The 17,345-nt window shown below is 43.8% G+C and overlaps 1 protein-coding gene across 11 annotated transcripts in view; it reads left to right on the forward strand.

The window, feature by feature from the left end:
• DAAM2 (dishevelled associated activator of morphogenesis 2) overlaps positions 1–17,345 on the forward strand; it is a 217,198-nt gene that overhangs the window by 188,083 nt on the left and 11,770 nt on the right. For 8 of the 11 annotated variants that reach the window (XM_083732214.1, XM_083732209.1, XM_083732212.1 and 5 more), the window contains 4 exons: positions 239–407; positions 697–804; positions 2,756–2,816; positions 10,330–10,461. In XM_083732214.1, coding sequence (XP_083588340.1) covers positions 239–407; positions 697–804; positions 2,756–2,816; positions 10,330–10,461 — 470 coding nt within the window. Of the gene's footprint in view, positions 1–238; positions 408–696; positions 805–2,755; positions 2,817–10,329; positions 10,886–11,649; positions 12,963–17,345 lie in introns of those variants that run through there. The other 3 variants (XR_014562494.1, XR_014562495.1, XR_014562496.1) reach the window with 1 other exon arrangement.

A 17,345-nucleotide genomic window follows, 5' to 3' on the forward strand; every position in this document is an offset into this window, starting at 1 on the left:
CAGCTTCTGGTTTTCACTTTGAATGGAAACCAGAAGTTGCTGTATATGCTCTTCACTGTAATGAAAAAGCTCTTTAGTGACATTCTTATACATTTTTGATTCTTGAAGGAAAATGACTGGGGCAGGGGCTGTTTGCCTTGGGACTTGGGATTTGGAAGAAGGATGATTGCCTCACATTTGCTGATTGAAATGGCACCACTCTGTTAACTTAAGGGAATTTCTTATCTCTCTCTTTCAGCTCTTCTCCTGGCTTCCAAGGAGCTCACACGTAGTAAGCGGCTGAAGCAGCTCCTGGAAGTCGTTTTAGCCTTTGGCAACTACATGAACAAAGGCCAAAGAGGAAACGCCTATGGCTTTAAGGTCTCCAGCCTCAATAAAATAGCAGACACCAAATCTAGCATAGATAAGTAGGTTTATTTGCTTACTTGCTTGTTTATTCCTTATAAATATTTTTATGTTGTTCTTCATTAAACATTCTCTGTTGGATGGGTGGGTCCAAGTGAAATATTTTTTGTTGCTGTTATAAAGAGATATGTTTGCTTTTTGTTTACATGGCTTTTATTAAAGAAACATAAATGCTGATGCTTATCTAACCCTGAACTGGTGAGCCTGATTTCATGCCAGACATCTTGCATGGCATGTCAGTTATTCCCAATATCCTTTTTTTTTTGCCTCATTCATATCTGTTTTTCATAGGAACATTACGCTGTTACACTACCTGATTATGATCTTTGAAAAGAACTACCTAGATATTCTAGACATGCAGTCTGAACTACAGCATCTTCCAGAAGCAGCAAAAGTCAAGTAAGTTTGGGGCTGGGGCTGACATTAAAAATTCAACAAAGGATGGGTACTAGATCATTGTGTTGACATTTGCTCATTCGGCAACCTGACTAGAGGCGACATATAATAATGTGTTGTAAAATAGGCTGTTAACCTGCAGTGAAAAATGGAATATGATCTGTACAGCATTAGTGGCTAGATGTTGTAGATTCACATGATGCTGCAGCAATAAATCTGCTAGCACATTTGCAAAGCTAAGCAGGGTCCAGATTGGTTTCAAATTGGATGGGAGACCATGTGTTGAGATTGCTGCATTGCAGGAATTTAGGCTGCATGACCCTTGGGGCCCCATCCAATTCTACAATTCTACGTTTCTGCCACTTTTTATAGCCCAGTATACTATTGCATGAAAAGCCAACAGTTATCCCTCAACATTAGTAGTTTTCCATGGATCTTTATGGTCACTTTTTATTCAACTAATCAAAAGGGGTTATTTTACTCATGCCACAATGTACAATTCTTGCCTGGGAATAAGTCCCATTAAACTCAGTTTCATTTCATTTTCACTTTTTTATTACATTTTAATCTCACCTTTCCTCCAAAGACTTCAAGGTGATGAACATGCTTCTCTGTCTCTACCCATTTTCTCCTTACAACAACCCTGTCAGGTAGTTTAGGTTGAGAGGCAATGATTGGCCCAAGGTCACCCTGGGAGCTTTGTGGTCTCCCAGGTCCTAGTCTAACACTCTTAATCACTACACCATGCTGGCATACTTCAGAGTGGATGTGCATTGTATTCTGCTGTCAGTTTTTGGGAGGAGGGCATAATAATGTCGGTGGGGAGGAAGAAGCTGATCCTCTTTAGATGATTATTCTGGTGCTGGGTTCCTGCCTGTGCGTTAAGCAGGTAATAGTTAATCAATGGAATTGCTGTCCTGCCTTTCTGCACTAGGTGCCCAAGGTGACTTAAGAACAGAAAATGATTAAATTTGTTAAAAGATACATACTAAAAGAGAAGGTAAGAACATAAGTCAAGATGTCAGGGACTGGGCAGAGGAGAAATGGAGACTGCTTCTCCAGCCTGACCCTTCCAGAGAAGGAGGAGACAGCTAAGAAATACAACAGGGGTTTGAGGAAGGTTGCAGCTCAGAGGCAGATGAGCGGGAAAGCTGGGAAACGGGAGAGGAGGAGGAGGAAGAAGAAGCAGCATCAGGGGAGAGACAGCTGAATGACTCAGTGTCTTTAGAAAGCATTCCAGACCCCCCCTTCCAGAATCCAGTAGGCATTGAAAGTAGGAGAGCAGAGACCTCAAAGGTGAAAGGCTCTTTCCAGCACCCGTAGCGATGACTCATGAGGAAGTGGGAGAGACGGAGGGGGTGGGGTTTCACTTGGAGCAACACCAGTACTAAAAGAGGCTGCATTTCTAAGCCTATCTCTGTGAATATTGAATAAATAGCATTGGTAAGAACTTTCCTTGTTTTATCCATTCCTGGCAACCTACCGTGGGTGGTTGGATCCTCTGACACCTGACACAAGCAGAATGAAAAACTAGTCAATAGCAAACAAATAACCAGTCCATTCGTCCCCCAAAGGCCTCTGTTGGAAGAAGAGAAGCAGAAGCTCTCTGCTTGATTTAAAGCTGGCCATGTCATGTCAAAATTGGGTGCTTCAGCCTGCCTCCCCCATTTCATTTATCCAGAGGCTGAAAGGCTTATTCTCTTCTGAATAGTGTGGGATCTTGCTTGTGAGTGCAAGCAGCCCAGGGTCTGAACCCTCCTATTAAAAGCTCATGCAACACAGAATGGACCTCTTCCTGCCACCTATAAAGCATCTGGTGTAGGGCTGGGGACAGAGGCAGGATACCAGACTGGATGGACCAGCGATCTTTACTGCCTCACCAGTTCCTGTATTCCCATGTAACACTGCCCTTTTTGTTTTCAACGGCTGTATGTCTCTCTGTGTCTCCTTGCAGCCTGGTGGAGCTGGAGAAGGAAGTGAACAACATAAAGACTGGATTGAAAGCTGTTGAAGCTGTAAGTATTTCATGGTTTCCAAATACTCACTCGGGAACTCGGGCACTGTGTTTTTGGTGAGAGAAGAACGAGCTTTTCTTCTTTTGTCAAGCACTGCCTGTTTCCCTAAAACCATCTCCCGTAGGGCTGGGCTGATGATATTACCAGATGTACCCCTTAAGAAACTTGTTTGATCTGCTACTGAGAGCTGGGGGGATGGGAGTTTGACAAATGACATGCCCTAAAAATGTTGGAACACTTGCTTTTGCTTCTTTCAGAGAGGTTTGGTCTCTGAGCAGGTGTTTGGCGTGGCCTCTGTGGACAGGTCTGAACGGGTGGGGTGTAGCCTATGTATCAAATCATTTAGTAGCAGCCAAAACATCTGCCAAGGAGGGAGAAAGGCAGGGAAGCAAGCAGGTATGGAAGTGGTGGTCACACAGCTGTACGGTGCTGCAATACAACCAAGGATGGGGGAAAACACTGATTCAGTTTGTACTTGGCAAACCTACCTGATTCACTTTTTCAATACGTGAACAGCCACCAATGGGGCCCAAGATCCTTCAAGTAGCAGAGGACAGGTGGAGCACTGTCTCTCACACCAAACATGGCTGTCTGTTTCTTTTTTCTTTTGCCCACCCCCTGCACCACAGGGTACAGCCTGGCATGTAGCTGCCTTACACCAGCTTGTTCTGTCCATCAAACTCAATATTGTCTACTACTCTTGTCATGTCCAGGGATCTTTCCCATCCTATTCTGTATGCAAAACACTTGCTTTACCTGTGAGCTGTGGCTCCTGCCCTGACTTCCCTAGCACATTTCTAGTTCAGTGAATCATGCATCCATAATGGAGCAGAGAAGGCACCTTGTAGTTGGTTGTTCAAAACAAGCACACAGAGAATTGCCTGCCTACTTTCTAGGGAGCGGCTCAGTCCTTTCATTTTCTACTCGATGTTATATACTTGGGGGTAATCACTGTAGAGTTCTGTTACTACAAGCCCTGTGAATAGAATCACACTGGACAAATAAGGAATGGAGCCAACGGGCTTTTGCAAAACAGAAAGACTCAGTCATACTGGGCCTTCTCTAGGGGGTTGTGGTCTGGTGAACTGAATGTAGGACCTAGAGCCAAGAACACCTACTTTCTCCTCTTGGCTGTCCACTGGCTTTTCTGTGTGGCCTTCATAAAGTCATGCTACTTCTGCCTCCCACCTGTGATTTGGGATGACTCTTTATCATCATCGCTGTTGCAGCAAAAATACGTCAAGCAGCAAGAACCAAACATCATTGCAAGGCTAAATTATTACATTGTAAAGTTTATCATCCAGTTCATTTTATCTTATTAAAAAGTTAAAGGGACCCCTGACCATTAGGTTCAGTCATTGCCGACTCTGGGGTTGCGGTGCTCATCTTGCTTTATTGGCCAAGGGAGCCGGCGTACAGCTTCCGGGTCATGTGGCAAGCGTGACTAAGTCGCTTCTGGCGAACCAGAGCTGTGATGGAAACGCCGTTTACCTTCCCGCCGGAGCGGTACCTATTTATCTACTTGCACTTTGACGTGCTTTCACATTGAATTATTTGCGAACACAGGGGCTGCTTTGAATAATCTCCCCAACTGAAGATTCATTTATGTAGGGTACTTTGGAGAGGAAACAGTGTGATATTAATGCCAAAGTTTGATGTATGGATCTACTTCAGATGTTATATAGTTGTAGTAACGTACTCAGCATGGGTCTGTGATTGTTGTTGTTTAGTCGTTTAGTCGTGTCCGACTCTTCGTGACCCCATGAACCAGAGCACGCCAGGCACTTCTGTCTTCCACTGCCTCCTGCAGTTTGGTCAAACTCATGCTGGTAGCTTCGAGAACACTGTCTAACCATCTCATCCTCTGTCGTCCCCTTCTCCTTGTGCCCTCAATCTTTCCCAGCATCAGGGTCTTTTCCAGGGAGTCTTCTCTTCTCATGAGGTAGCCAAAGTATTGGAGCCTCAGCTTCACGATCTGTCCTTCCAGTGAGCACTCAGGGCTGATTTCCTTAAGAATGGGACTGTGATATATACCCGCTAATCCTGCAGTGTGTGAAGTAACCCTTAGTGGTGTTAGTTGTGTGAGTGCAGCACAGGGTATGGACCGAACACAAAATTTTACATTCATTCTCCCTGGACTGAAGAACATTATTGCTCCTGCATAAATAGCTGGTGACATCAATAGTATCTCAATATGCTAGATAGCCAGGGAGTTAAGGTGCCCTCTCATTCTCACTCCCGACCATGGGGAGTAGAGTGGTGGAACCAAGTATCTCTGAATACCCCCCCCCCATTTACACTGTAAATGACTTCTCTCAGTTTGACTTCTCTCAGTCTGCAGGTTCAAGATCGCTGTCAGTTGACTCAAAACACAATGTTCATGGGTTTTTAAATAAAATGCTAATGGAGCTGGCCTTTTTAGTTACAGTCCTAACATAACATCATCTTGTAGTAACTTCTGGAGCATGCGATGCAAGGACTAGAATGATAGAGCATCTGGTCAGTCACCTGGTCCAACCTCCTGCGGATGCAGGAAACCTACTATTTCAGCATCCCCGAGAAGTGGCCATCCAGCCTCTGATTACAGTCCTCTAATGAAGGAGTCCACCACCTTCTTGATACAGTTTGTTCCACTGTATTCATCCTTTTTCTTGTAGTTGGTATAGTTGGACACTGAGATCCAGTGCCGAGGGCCTTCTGGCAGTCCCCTCATTGTGAGAAGTAAGGTTACAGGGAACCAGACAGAGGGCCTTCTCGGTAGTGGCGCCTGCCCTGTGGAACGCCCTCCCAGCAGATGTCAAGGCAATAAACAACTATTTTACTTTTAAAAGACAACTGAAGGCAGCCCTCTTTAGGGAAGTTTTTAATGTCTAATGCTATACTGTTTTTAATATTCAGTTGGAAGCCGCCAAGAGTGGCTGGGGAAACCCAGCCAGATGGGCGGGGTATAAATAATAAATTATTATTATTATTATTATTATTATTATTATTATTATTATTATTATTAGTTTGAACCCATTGACTCGGGTCCTGCTTCTGGCAAGAATTTTTTGTTGGTTCCATCGCTTCAATGCATTAAGCCAACAGTTGGCTGAGTGTGGTGTGTAAGCCAGGCCTTTGGAAATGCTGCTCAGTGCTCGCTTCCACGGAATGAAATGCTATTCAGTGTGCATTTTCAAATCTCAAGTTTCATGTGGATTCACAGCGGTTGTGGCAGAGCCAGTTTGCATGATAAATATTGAGAAGGTCGCTCTCAAGTTCTGACTTTGTTCCTTGACAAGCTCGCCCCACCCCTCTCCAGCAGGCACATTTCCCCTTGCATGCTAAGAAAGCTCTGTGTGCCCAGAGCTCCTCTGTGTTGGCTGTTTCAGGCATCCAAGAAATTACAGGATAGTTGCAGCTGTTGAGTGATAAACCATAGATTCGGTTTGGTTTCAAGCTTGTGAGTTGTTTGCCCAGTGTCCTTGCAGTACCTTCTCCTTCCCTTTCTTGGGCAACATCTTTTTCCCATTCATACACCCGTCCCCCTCCCTCCCACCTCTGTTTAGCCTTGGCAGCCAGCACCTCCCCGTCTTGCTCATTCATTTTACTGCTCCCCCCACCCACTTTTGGCATGTAAAAATGCAGCACTATAGCAACAATGGAAGGTCCTTGTTGGGAGTGGACTTGATGGAGGGGGGAGGGAAGGTGCAACTCTTGACTGCGTTCCAGCGTGTTCTCGCCACAGTCCTGGCTCTGACAGTTGAGAGGGCTCTTCAAAGCCCCTTATTACAAACACAGGGCTAAAAATAGGTTCACAGTCAGCTGCTCTACAGAGGCACTTTGTAATCCTTCACTTCCCAGGGTTGGCAGCACCATTTTAAAAAATGAGACTTGAGTCCAGCTCTGAAAAACTTCACAGAGTGAAGCAGGCAATGCAAAGTATATCAAAATGCAAATTCATAAACACTCTCCATTCTCTGTGAGCCCTGCCAGGGCATCTATCTGCCTTGTTGCCAACTGTGTTTGTAGCTTTTACGGCGAGTACTTGTTTTTTTGTTTTTAAACCTGCACTAACTCTGATAGTGTAGATTTTTGAGCACAGTGTCCTAACTTTCACTTCTGAATTTTCCAACTCCTGGTGAGAGCTGTTGTTCAGCAACCCCTGGAGAGCCAGAGTCTCTCCCCCCCCCCCAAAAAAAACACACACAACAACACCAAACCCTGTTCCATCTTAAAGAGAATATCTAATGCCCCAAACAGTCCCAGCACAAGATAAAACTGGCGGTATTAGTAAGCCATTATTGTAGCCAGCATCTTTCTTACAGAAGGAAAAGATTCCCTTCTCTGAGGATCTTGCAGTCTAAATGCTGATAGGAAGAGACTGGAGAAAGAGAGAGGGTGGCATGGGTAGCTAGCTAACCCTGACAAAGCACAATTCAAGGTTTTCAGGGCTCCCAGCTCTAAATGTGAACAACCCCATAATATTTCCATAGTTGTCTTTCGTTTCTTCCGTCTGCATCCCACGAGATTCCAAGGAACTGAAGGTGACATAAATGGAGGTTCCCTCTCTCCATCCTCTAAGGATGGGCAGATCACGTCATTTCTGGCCCTGGTCAGTTTTGCAGATGTTAACTCATACACCCATTCCATTCCATTTCTGTATTAATTTTGTGATTTTTAAAAAAATGACAATTTGAATACATGTTAAAACACATCCTTGAACATGTATTTTATCACAACTTGTGTATTTAAGTATGCAGTTGTCCTAATGGGAATCTAAGAAACTTCTCTTTGATCCTCTTATCTTCACAACAACCTTGCGAGGCCGATTAGACTAAGAGTGTGTTGATGGGCCCAAGGCTTGCCATTGAGCTGCATGACGAAAAGGCGTTTGAGCCCAGGTCACCCTGTTTCACAATCTCAAGCAGCTTAAGGTGTTCAAAAGTCAGTTTGTGCTCACTCAGTTATGAGATCCAGTTCTCAAGGCGCTCGCTGCTGTTCCAGGCAAATAAGTCCATTTGGCAGATAACCTGAATATGGAAGTTCAAGGCAGCACCAAGCTGCACATGCTCAGAACTGCAATCTCAAAAAAAGAAAAAGAAAGTGGAAGATAAACCACTATCTGATTAACGATTAGTTTCATTTGGTTTGGAGGAAATCCAGCGTGCTATAATGGTTGCACAACGGCAACAGAACACCCAGAGGTTAGAGCTTACGCCGTGCCCATTATCAAGCCTTGTGGTGAATGGAGTTGCTTTGAAAAGAAGAGTAAGGAACACTTGATACTGTCCTTGACTGACCTCCTGAGGTCATTCAAAGCACTGACAAGCTGGTTAAGAAAGAAACATGTCTTCCAAGTCACATTGGTGTAGGGTCTTTCACTTTTGTTGCAATGTGAAATAAAAGTGAAAGTTGGGTACTTTAGACTCTGAATGTTGTTGTTTTGATGTTCTGGGAAATACCCTGTGTGTGAGTTACCCTTAGCTCTTGCCAAGTGATTCAGGAATGTGCTGTTGTGGTTGCTGTTTTTAAAAAGATCTTGTTTAATGGAAGGGAAAAGGATATCTTCCTTGATAATGGTTAAATTTATGCTGTCTCATATTGTCTTATGTTAAGCCTTACTTTGTCTGCAGTGTTTTTGTTTCCTGTCTACTTTATGTTCCTCTTTGTTTCAGTCTATTCCCAGGCCTTCCATTTCTTGCCCCCCCCCTTTCATCATCACCACTCTGATTTCACTGTGTACCACTGGTAGCCAAGATGGTACCCTCCAGTTGTTGTTGGACTCCAACTCCCATCAGCCCCAGGCATTATGGCCAATGGCTAGGGATTATGGGAGTGCGCACACACAGTCAGGGAACAGCTATGAGACAGCCAGGCCTTCCCAAACTCTCCTATGGCAATGAATCACAGAGTTGGAAGAGACCACGAGGGGAGGTATTTAAAATAGATAAAAAAGTTGGATTCCAGGTGGAAAAATCGAAACTAGAGACTGAATTGTTAGAGCCAAAAAGTAAACTACTTTCGAGAATGTATAATTTGCTGCTTAAGTGGAATACACAGGATGAGATAGTCAAGTCCGCCATGATAAAATGGGCGCAGGATGTGGGGCACAACATTATGTTTGTAGACTGGGAAAGGTTATGGAACACCGGTTTGAAATTTACGGCATGTACTGCCCTGAAGGAAAATATTATGAAAATGGTATACCGGTGGTACATGACCCCAGTCAAGCTAGCTAAGATATACCATCTGTCTGACAACAAATGTTGGAAATGTGGAGAGGCGGAAGGGACATTCTTTCACCTCTGGTGGACCTGCCCGAAAGTGAAGGCCTTCTGGGAAATGATCCATAATGAACTAAAAAAGGTACTGAGATTTACCTTACCTAAGAAACCAGAGGCCTTCCTACTGGGCATGGTGGACCAGAGAGTGCTTAAGAAGGACAGAACCTTTTTCATGTATGCTACCACAGCAGCAAGGATCCTGATTGCAAAATATTGGAAGACACAAGATTTACCCACGCTGGAGGAATGGCAATCGCAGTTGATGGACTATATGGAATTGGCTGAAATGACTGGCAGAATCCGAGACGTGGGAGAAGAAACAATTGAGGAGGACTGGGAAAAGTTTAAGGACTATTTGAAAAAACACTATAAGCTGTATGAATGTTAAAAAATGCACCTTTCAGGAAATTCTAGCTTCAGCAAATGTAAGTTAAAGAAATGAAAACTAAGACACAAGAATTCAGAGGTAAAATAATGAAACAACTTTATTGTGTTTAATACAAAACATATAAGAATTGAGTTACAGTAAAATTGAAAATAGGGAACATGATAAAATGGAAGTTACAATAAGTTTTGAAATAAGTTAACAAATTGCTGATGTTTTATAAGACAGAGAACGCAGGGTTCGGAGGATGTGGGGAAGTCCTATAGTTTAGATGGAAAAAGAATATGGAAATTTGTTATTTTTCTACTCTATTTTCTTATAACCACTCTTTATTCTTTTTTCTGTATTTCTGTATTTCTAAAAAGCAATAAAAAATATTTTTTTTTAAAAAAAGGAAGAGACCACGAGGATCATCTAATACAACTGCCTGCAGTGCAGGAAAATTTTGCCCAACACGGGGCTGACACCCACAACCCTAATGGACCCTGAATATGCTAGGTGCTGAGCACTCGGGCAGAATATTTCTTGTATCTTTGCCTGTATATCTTTTTAAATAAAGAGACTAGAAACTTTATTTCGAAAACAAAACAAAACAAACAATTCCTGAAGATTAAGGTCCAGAGCCAGGAGGACAGGTAAGCCACCACAGGGTGTCAGCCTGTGAACATAGGAATGGTAGAAATTTGATTTGAATTGCTATGTGCTCTGCCACCAGGAATGTTTAAGAAATCCCTTGTTTTGTATGTCCCAAGCTGCTTCCCAAGCTGCCCAGCAGACACATGGTTGCTTGGTCTTAGCAGTTTGGCTGCACCGGTTTTAATAATTTCGCCAGTCAGTTGCTCTGATCTTCCTCTTTTCTTAGGAGCTGGACTACCAGAAGAGACGTATGCGGGAAGCTGGCGATAGATTTGTCCCTGTCATGGGCGACTTTATCACTGTAGCCAGTTTTAGCTTTTCAGAGCTGGAAGACCTTCTGAACGATGCAAAGGATAAGGTAGGAAAATGCTTTTTAAATATTTGTTCTTTGATACGTTCCTCCAACCCAAAACACATACGAGGCATGTAACTTTGTTTTCATTTTTAATGGGCTGTTGCACAGAGCACATATATCTGTTCTTCACTGAGAAAGGAACCTTGTCTGCAGAAATGAAGGCTGCTTCTTTTCCATGGGGCAATGGGTGGCTCTTTAATAAAGGTCTGTAATTATTGTTTGAAAGGCACGTTTGATTAGACAAAGGTTATTAAACAGAAATGCTGTGATAATGCAACTTACATGCAACTTCCAAATCTAAATACATCCTCCAGTTACAATTGGATAGACTAATTTTTCATCTCCAGAACTAAGGTCCCTTCCAAATATCTAGCAGTGACCCTCTTTGCCAAGATGAGTTCAGTAGACCTAAATGTACTATTCATAGGTGTCAGGGGCTCAGGAGCAGAGGCACAGGAGAGGGAGGAAATGGAGAGCGAGGGGGAGGAATCCGAGGGGAGCGTAGGCGGTGACAGTGGTCAGAGGGATTCCACGAGCCTCTCCAGCGAATCGGAAGATTCACAGAAGGGAGCGCCGATGGCCAGGGCAAGGGGGCGGCCAAGGGGGAAACCCCAGAAGGAAGGGGCCAGCGGGGACTCCCAGAGCAGCAGTTGGAAATCAGGACCAGCTTCCCCACCAGAGCGCAGTGGGGGGGAGGAGTCCCAGGAATCGGGACCAGTGTTCTCACACCAGCGAGAGGAGATGAGTCAGGATTGGCCACGCCTCCATCGGAGAGCGGGGAAATGGTCAAGAGGAAGGTTACCGGCTGGGCGCGCGCGCCAAGCTCAAATGTACAGGCGAGCGGCACAGCAGGTAGCCCGGATAGGGAGCCAGGTCCTAAAGCCCGCCGGAAGGAGGGGCAAGACTCAGGGGGGTCAGCGTCAGAAGAGTCCAGAAAGGAGGAAACCCCAGGGGGCAGAAGGACCCAGAGGAGGAAAGAACAACGGAAGAGGTGGAGTAAGGCTAGAGTTTTAAACTGGTGTCTAGGAGGCGGAGACTCAGATGGAGCTTCGCCGGTCTAAGTTCTAAGACGTAGAGTTGCACGCTGCGGTTTGGAAATGGAAACTAATCTTCAATAAAGACTTTTATATGTTATTACTGACTAGCGTTGGTCCTCTGTGAGCTGGGACCTGGAGGCAACTCTGACAATAGGTTACTTCTGGAAAGACAGGAAAGCACTGAAGAACTAAAACTGTGATAGCTAGCAAGGGTGCATATATTGGAAACTGGGGCTTGTATTAGCTCCCCAACGTATCACCTGGAGCAAAGCAGACACTTCTTTTTCCACCTGATAACATTTGTGTTCAGAGAAAAGCATGTACATCGTGTCCCAAGAGGCAAATTGTAAAGCAGCAGGAGAGTAGACCTTCAATTTATTTGCTCCTGACTAGAAGTTGGCACTAAGCCTTCAGTATCTAGGGTGGGGAAGAAACATAAGAAAACGTTATAAAGGCACAAGAATGTTTAAAGGAGAACAAGTCACAATGTAAACAAGATGTAACAATGGCAAACGTGCCCTGCTTTGCTAGTGTGATAAAGGCAGCTAATAGCACCAAGTAAGTCTGTTACACCTTGGCTCATTTTTTTCTCTTTTATGTAAGGAGCTTGAGAAAACACAGGCCCTTTTGGTGTTGTGGTGGAACCTTGCCTGAGTGGCGAAGTTTCCTGATTTTCAGCCACTTCACATTACAGCTAAAGTTGGCGCTTTCTATTTTAAGTTGATCACATCACATCACACCCCTGGATGCTTTGGGCAGTTATTGTCTCTGCAACATGTGAAATGCCCCTTCTTTCATAGGCGACATCATGTAGGAATTCATATTTTGGGGAGCCACTGTTCTCTAACTCAGCCTTGTAGGATTGTGTTTTGTACTAGAACCCTGATACCTGCCTACTGGAGTTTGGTGCAAAAGAATAAAAGAATTCTGAGCCCAGGAGTTTGTTTTAAATAACAGATATGCATTGAGCTTACACACTTCTTCCATACAAAACCCCCTCCTGAGGGGGGGGGGTCGTTTTGTTGTTGCCTTTCTTAAACAACTGAGCTGATCTACTTCAGATCACCCAGAGACCCACCAGCAGATCCCAGGCTATCTTCTGCTCATCCCTGCTCTAACCCAGATGCTTTATATGAGCCCTTTAGCCTTGTGCTCTCATCCATGGCTGCTAGTGCCATTGTAGAGATGGGGAGGGCAGGATTCGGTTCAGTTCGCATTGTAATGTGAATTTACCAGACTTGAACTTCCTGAAACAATATGTGGACCAAACAGCAGTTATCTTTTGAAATCAAACTGCTCCAAATTTTGTGGTGGTTAGCCAGCCAAGTAATGTGTACAAAAATGGATATGTTTAGGCAAAGTATGCATAAAAATTTAGTGAAAATAACATGCAAAAATACACATATTAGGGGAAATTGCTTGCAAAAAAAGTGCATTAAAATGTTGGATTTTCATGAAGACTTAAAATCACAAACTGATGCAGAAATGTGGAGAAGGAAATTTAAGACTGAAAAATGAGAAACAGAGAGAGAGAGAGACTGAAATTGACAGATTCTGCCATGAGGGGAAAGCCAAGCTGTTCTGATCTGCAGGGCAGCGCCACCCAGTGGTGCTCTCAGGTAATGGTGCTGCTGCCTGGGCCCCAGCTTGACCTTCCAAGTGCAGCATGTTTAGCCAGCTGTTTAATCCAGCCCTGCTATCTTGTATCATGACACATGACAGAGCCTCACTCTCTACGTTATGTTGTTTCAAAATGTGCCACAGCCCAGCTCTGACCTTTTAAAGTTATAACTCTCTCTCTCCTCTATGAGTGTGTCTGTTTTTCATGGCTAAGATGAGCTGCCTTGCAGCGTAAAAAACAAATGCAAAAGGGGGGAGGTTTTAATTTTAAAAAATGGGAAATGGAAATGTTATAAAAATGAAATACACAGAGTGTTTTATCTGGCTTTCCTCAAAATTAATGTCCTTTATCTTAAAACAACAAGCCTGTTATTTCAAGCTGTCAGCTGTCTGTCTTTGAGCCCCAGGTTAATATAGGATTGGTTTGGATACTGTTCGCATATAGCACTTTGCTTCCCAGACCCTTCACTTTTTGTTTGGTTTCTCTTCATTAACAGGACCTTTGTTCCTGGGTTGTTTTCTTGCTTCTATTTCTGTCTGGATCCAGTGGCCTGAGGGAATAAAATATATAATGAGCAAGCAAAAGGGAAGAATGAAGGAAAGTTAGCCAAAATTTACATTTCCCTGAAAAGGCCTGGTGTTAAGTGGGGATGTTAACCGAGCTCAGTTTCTAGGGTTACTTATGAGGGAAAGGGCATCTTATCCCTCATACAGAAATCTCCTTAGATAGGGCAGAAGCTCAGCGGTGGAGCATCTGTTTTGCATGTAGAAGAACTCAGGTTCAATTCCTGGCACCTCCAGGCAGGACAGAGAGAGACTGCTGCCAGAAACCATTGAGAGCCACTGCCAGTGTAGACAGTACTGAGCTAGACGGACTAATTGCTTGACTTGGTATATCACAGCTTTCTGTGTTTGTATGTTCAGATTCTAAGAGCCTTGGGGTCAACCCGTGGCCTAAGGCCTTTCTCTTCCTAGCACATCACTGGTAAAACAGACTCTCTTTTAATCACAGCTGAAATCTTCATTGGTACAGTGTGGATGTTTGGCTCCTCATGCCTGATAGGGTCCTGCCATTTAATACTTTTCAGTACTTGAGGACACAGCTTTTGCTGCTGCTGCTTCTGTTCTTGTTGTGAATTAATGCGGGGGAGGTTCCAAGATGGCGACGGCTTAGCAAGCAGGCTTCGGAGCTCTGCAGATAACAGGACTGTAATTAGCGTTGATTGCCACCCAGGGAAGTAATTTTTCCTTTTTTTACTTCTCTGCTTTTAAACTTGCCAACCTACTGAGATTCTAACAGCACCTTCTTCTTCTTCTTCTTCTTCTTCTTCTTCTTCTTCTTCTTCTTCTTCTTCTTCTTCTTCTTCTTTCTTGTGAGAAAGGGCCAGACTACGGTTTGTGCTTCTCTCATAGTGTGTAGACATTTCTTTTGTTTTTATTAATTCTATTACAGGAGCACAGGTATATGGGGCTGCCTTTCCCACCATAATAATATACCCTCCTCCAATCTTCAGAAACCAGGGGCACTCTATATTTACATCAGTAGAATGACCTTAATTTCTGTGACATGTTGTGAGGAATTTTGAGGATTTTGTTTTTGTTGTTACTGCTGCTGCTGCTGCTGTGGACTGCCCTGAGATATACAGATGAAGGGTGGCATGCAAATTTAAATAATGAATAATGTTCAATGTGGGGCATAGTGAGGGGAGGATTACTTCTTTCTTTCTCTAGCCCCAATCAGAACAGAAACCATCCAGCTTTGGGCTTTAGGTGTCCTGTTTCTAGGAACACCAGTATCACTGGCTTGTGGCATATTCACAGGGGGAGGGCCAAAGAGCAAAGTTAGGTCATATTTCAAGGGCCAAGTCTAGGACAACAAGGGGGAAAGTCTGTACAGTGGTGCCTCGCAAGACGAAATTAATTCGTTCTGCGAGTTGTTTCATCTTGCGGAGCACGGATTCCCTGGGTATTAATGGCTTTAAGAAAAAGGAAGCAAACTCGCAAGACATTTTCATCTTGCGAAGCAAGCCCATAGGGAAAATCGTCTTGCGAAGCAACTCAAAAAACGAAAAACCCTTTCGTCTTGCGCGTTTTTCGTCTTATGCGTTTTTCGTCTTGCGAGGTACCACTGTATTGGTGATTTCTGCTTAGATCGGAGCTGGGAGAGGAGAAGTAAGACTTTCCTTACTGCGTGCTATGTTTGCAGTAGAAAATGCACAAATCCCATGTGTGCACCAGTAATTAAACCAATTAAAATAAACTAAGTAGTTATGCAGTATAATGTGTAGCATGACTTCCAAAGACTACCTTTGAGTTGTGAGCTTTGGAGAATCATAACATAGCCTAGTGAAGAAAAACAGATCCTGCAAAACAATAGTCCCTCAACACAGCGGGGAATGCCCATATCATGCCCCGTGGCATGTGCTTTACAATGCCTGAGAACCTGAGCTGCAGGTTACCCTGCATAATGCTTAATCCAGCTCAGCAAATGAGAGCTTTCCATCTATTTGTGTTAGCTATGTCAGTATCTTCCAGTCATGTATCCTTTCCATGACTTGGTGCAATTTGTTTCTTGTGTTCCGAGGATTAAGAATCCAGGGTTTATTTTCATCCCAAACCAGATTTAATCATACTGGGGAAGGAGAATCAGGTTCCTGGTTCTGCTAAGCTAATTGAAGTGTCTCCCCACAGCAAAGCCAATCATGTCTGGAAGTGGCTGCATGCACATTTGCCAACATAATGTTCTCAACGAGAGATGCTTAATTCTAATTGCTATAACATGCCCCATCAATCTGTCACTCCGTACAATCATGTGCGCAGCTACTATTCTTGAACCAAGTTCCTTTTCAGCTTCTACTGGAGGAGCTCACAGCTTTCACTCCTCATCAAGCTCTGAGCTGCCTTTGGAGCCAGGAAGGGAATATTCTGTCCTTAACAAAACTGGAGCTATTTCTCATGCTCACTTTACTTTCTTACTTTCTTCCCCCACCCCCTGCTTTTTTGCTTTTTTTAAAAAAATAAAAATAAAAATTATGTGTGTGTGTGTGTGTGTGTGTATGTATTTACCCAGATGTGCTTCCCAGGGCCTGAAATTGCTCCATTCTCAATGGTCTCTCTGTGTTTGTTGAATCAGGAGTGCTGTCTCCACCATGGAAACTTCTTGCAACTGGCCAGTACGGACGGAGGCCAGAAGACTCAGAAATTCCATGATACTGTTCCTTTTAGCAAGAAAACACTCATGAATGTGATTTTTATCAACACTGAAATGGGTCTTGCTTTAAAAGCTTTGGCCATTAAGCCGAAGAACAGTGACAGTCATTGGGATTAAACACCTTTCTGTATATGGATCTAGGTTAATGAGCACAGAGGTCTGAATGGGAAGGAGCACAACATCTCACTCATCATGATGTAGAAATGCACTGCCTCATCCTTGTTCCCAATGATCTTCCCCCAACCTGCAGGTGAAGGACCCCTGGTCCCCTCTTCCAACCGAAGAGGAATACAAATAATGCGATTCCCCCATCATTATCTGATTATCTCCCTCTGTCTCTCTCCAGTGGGTGTTGGGAGCTACTGCTTTCCTGGCACACCATAAACAGGAAGCAACAGCAAAACTACATTTACTTTGCGTATTACAAAGCAAAAAAGCAGTTCCATGTTTCTGTGCTCATAGACTGAGGGTGTAATGGCAGAATCAGGCTTTCTCCTGATTCATGGTGGGTTCTGGAGTCAAGGAACTGGGCGGGTGGGTATGCATAGTATCAGCAAGGAGCATTTACAGGATAGGGACAAAAAGCCATGAGTACAGAGAGAATTTGTTGCCAAGTGTTGAAACACATCTGGGAAGCATTTCACAGGCAGCTGGGATCAACAGGATCCAATGAACAAGGAAGGGGGACCAGAATTCTGTAGGTTTTCTGAACCAAGGCTGTACCAATACAAACCAGTAAGTCTTTATCAACCAGGGTTGCCTATACTGTACAGCCTTACAGTCAGACACAGGTCAAATTTCAAAATGCTTTTAAGATGTCCAGGTCCAATTTCTGTGTTATCTAGAGCAACCACTCATTTCTTAGTTCTCTTCCCAAAATCAAACTGCTGAATATGCGAGTTACTGTGGAAGTAAATGATGCCTAGGTTGAGGTTTCATTAAATGATGTTTGAATGGCCAGATTTATAATAGTCATGAACCTCAGGCTTCCCTAAGAAAATATTAGAAATACTACCCAC

Source organism: Podarcis gaigeae (assembly GCF_964106915.1).
Source record: "Podarcis gaigeae genome assembly, chromosome: 3".
Lineage (NCBI taxonomy): Eukaryota > Metazoa > Chordata > Lepidosauria > Squamata > Lacertidae > Podarcis > Podarcis gaigeae.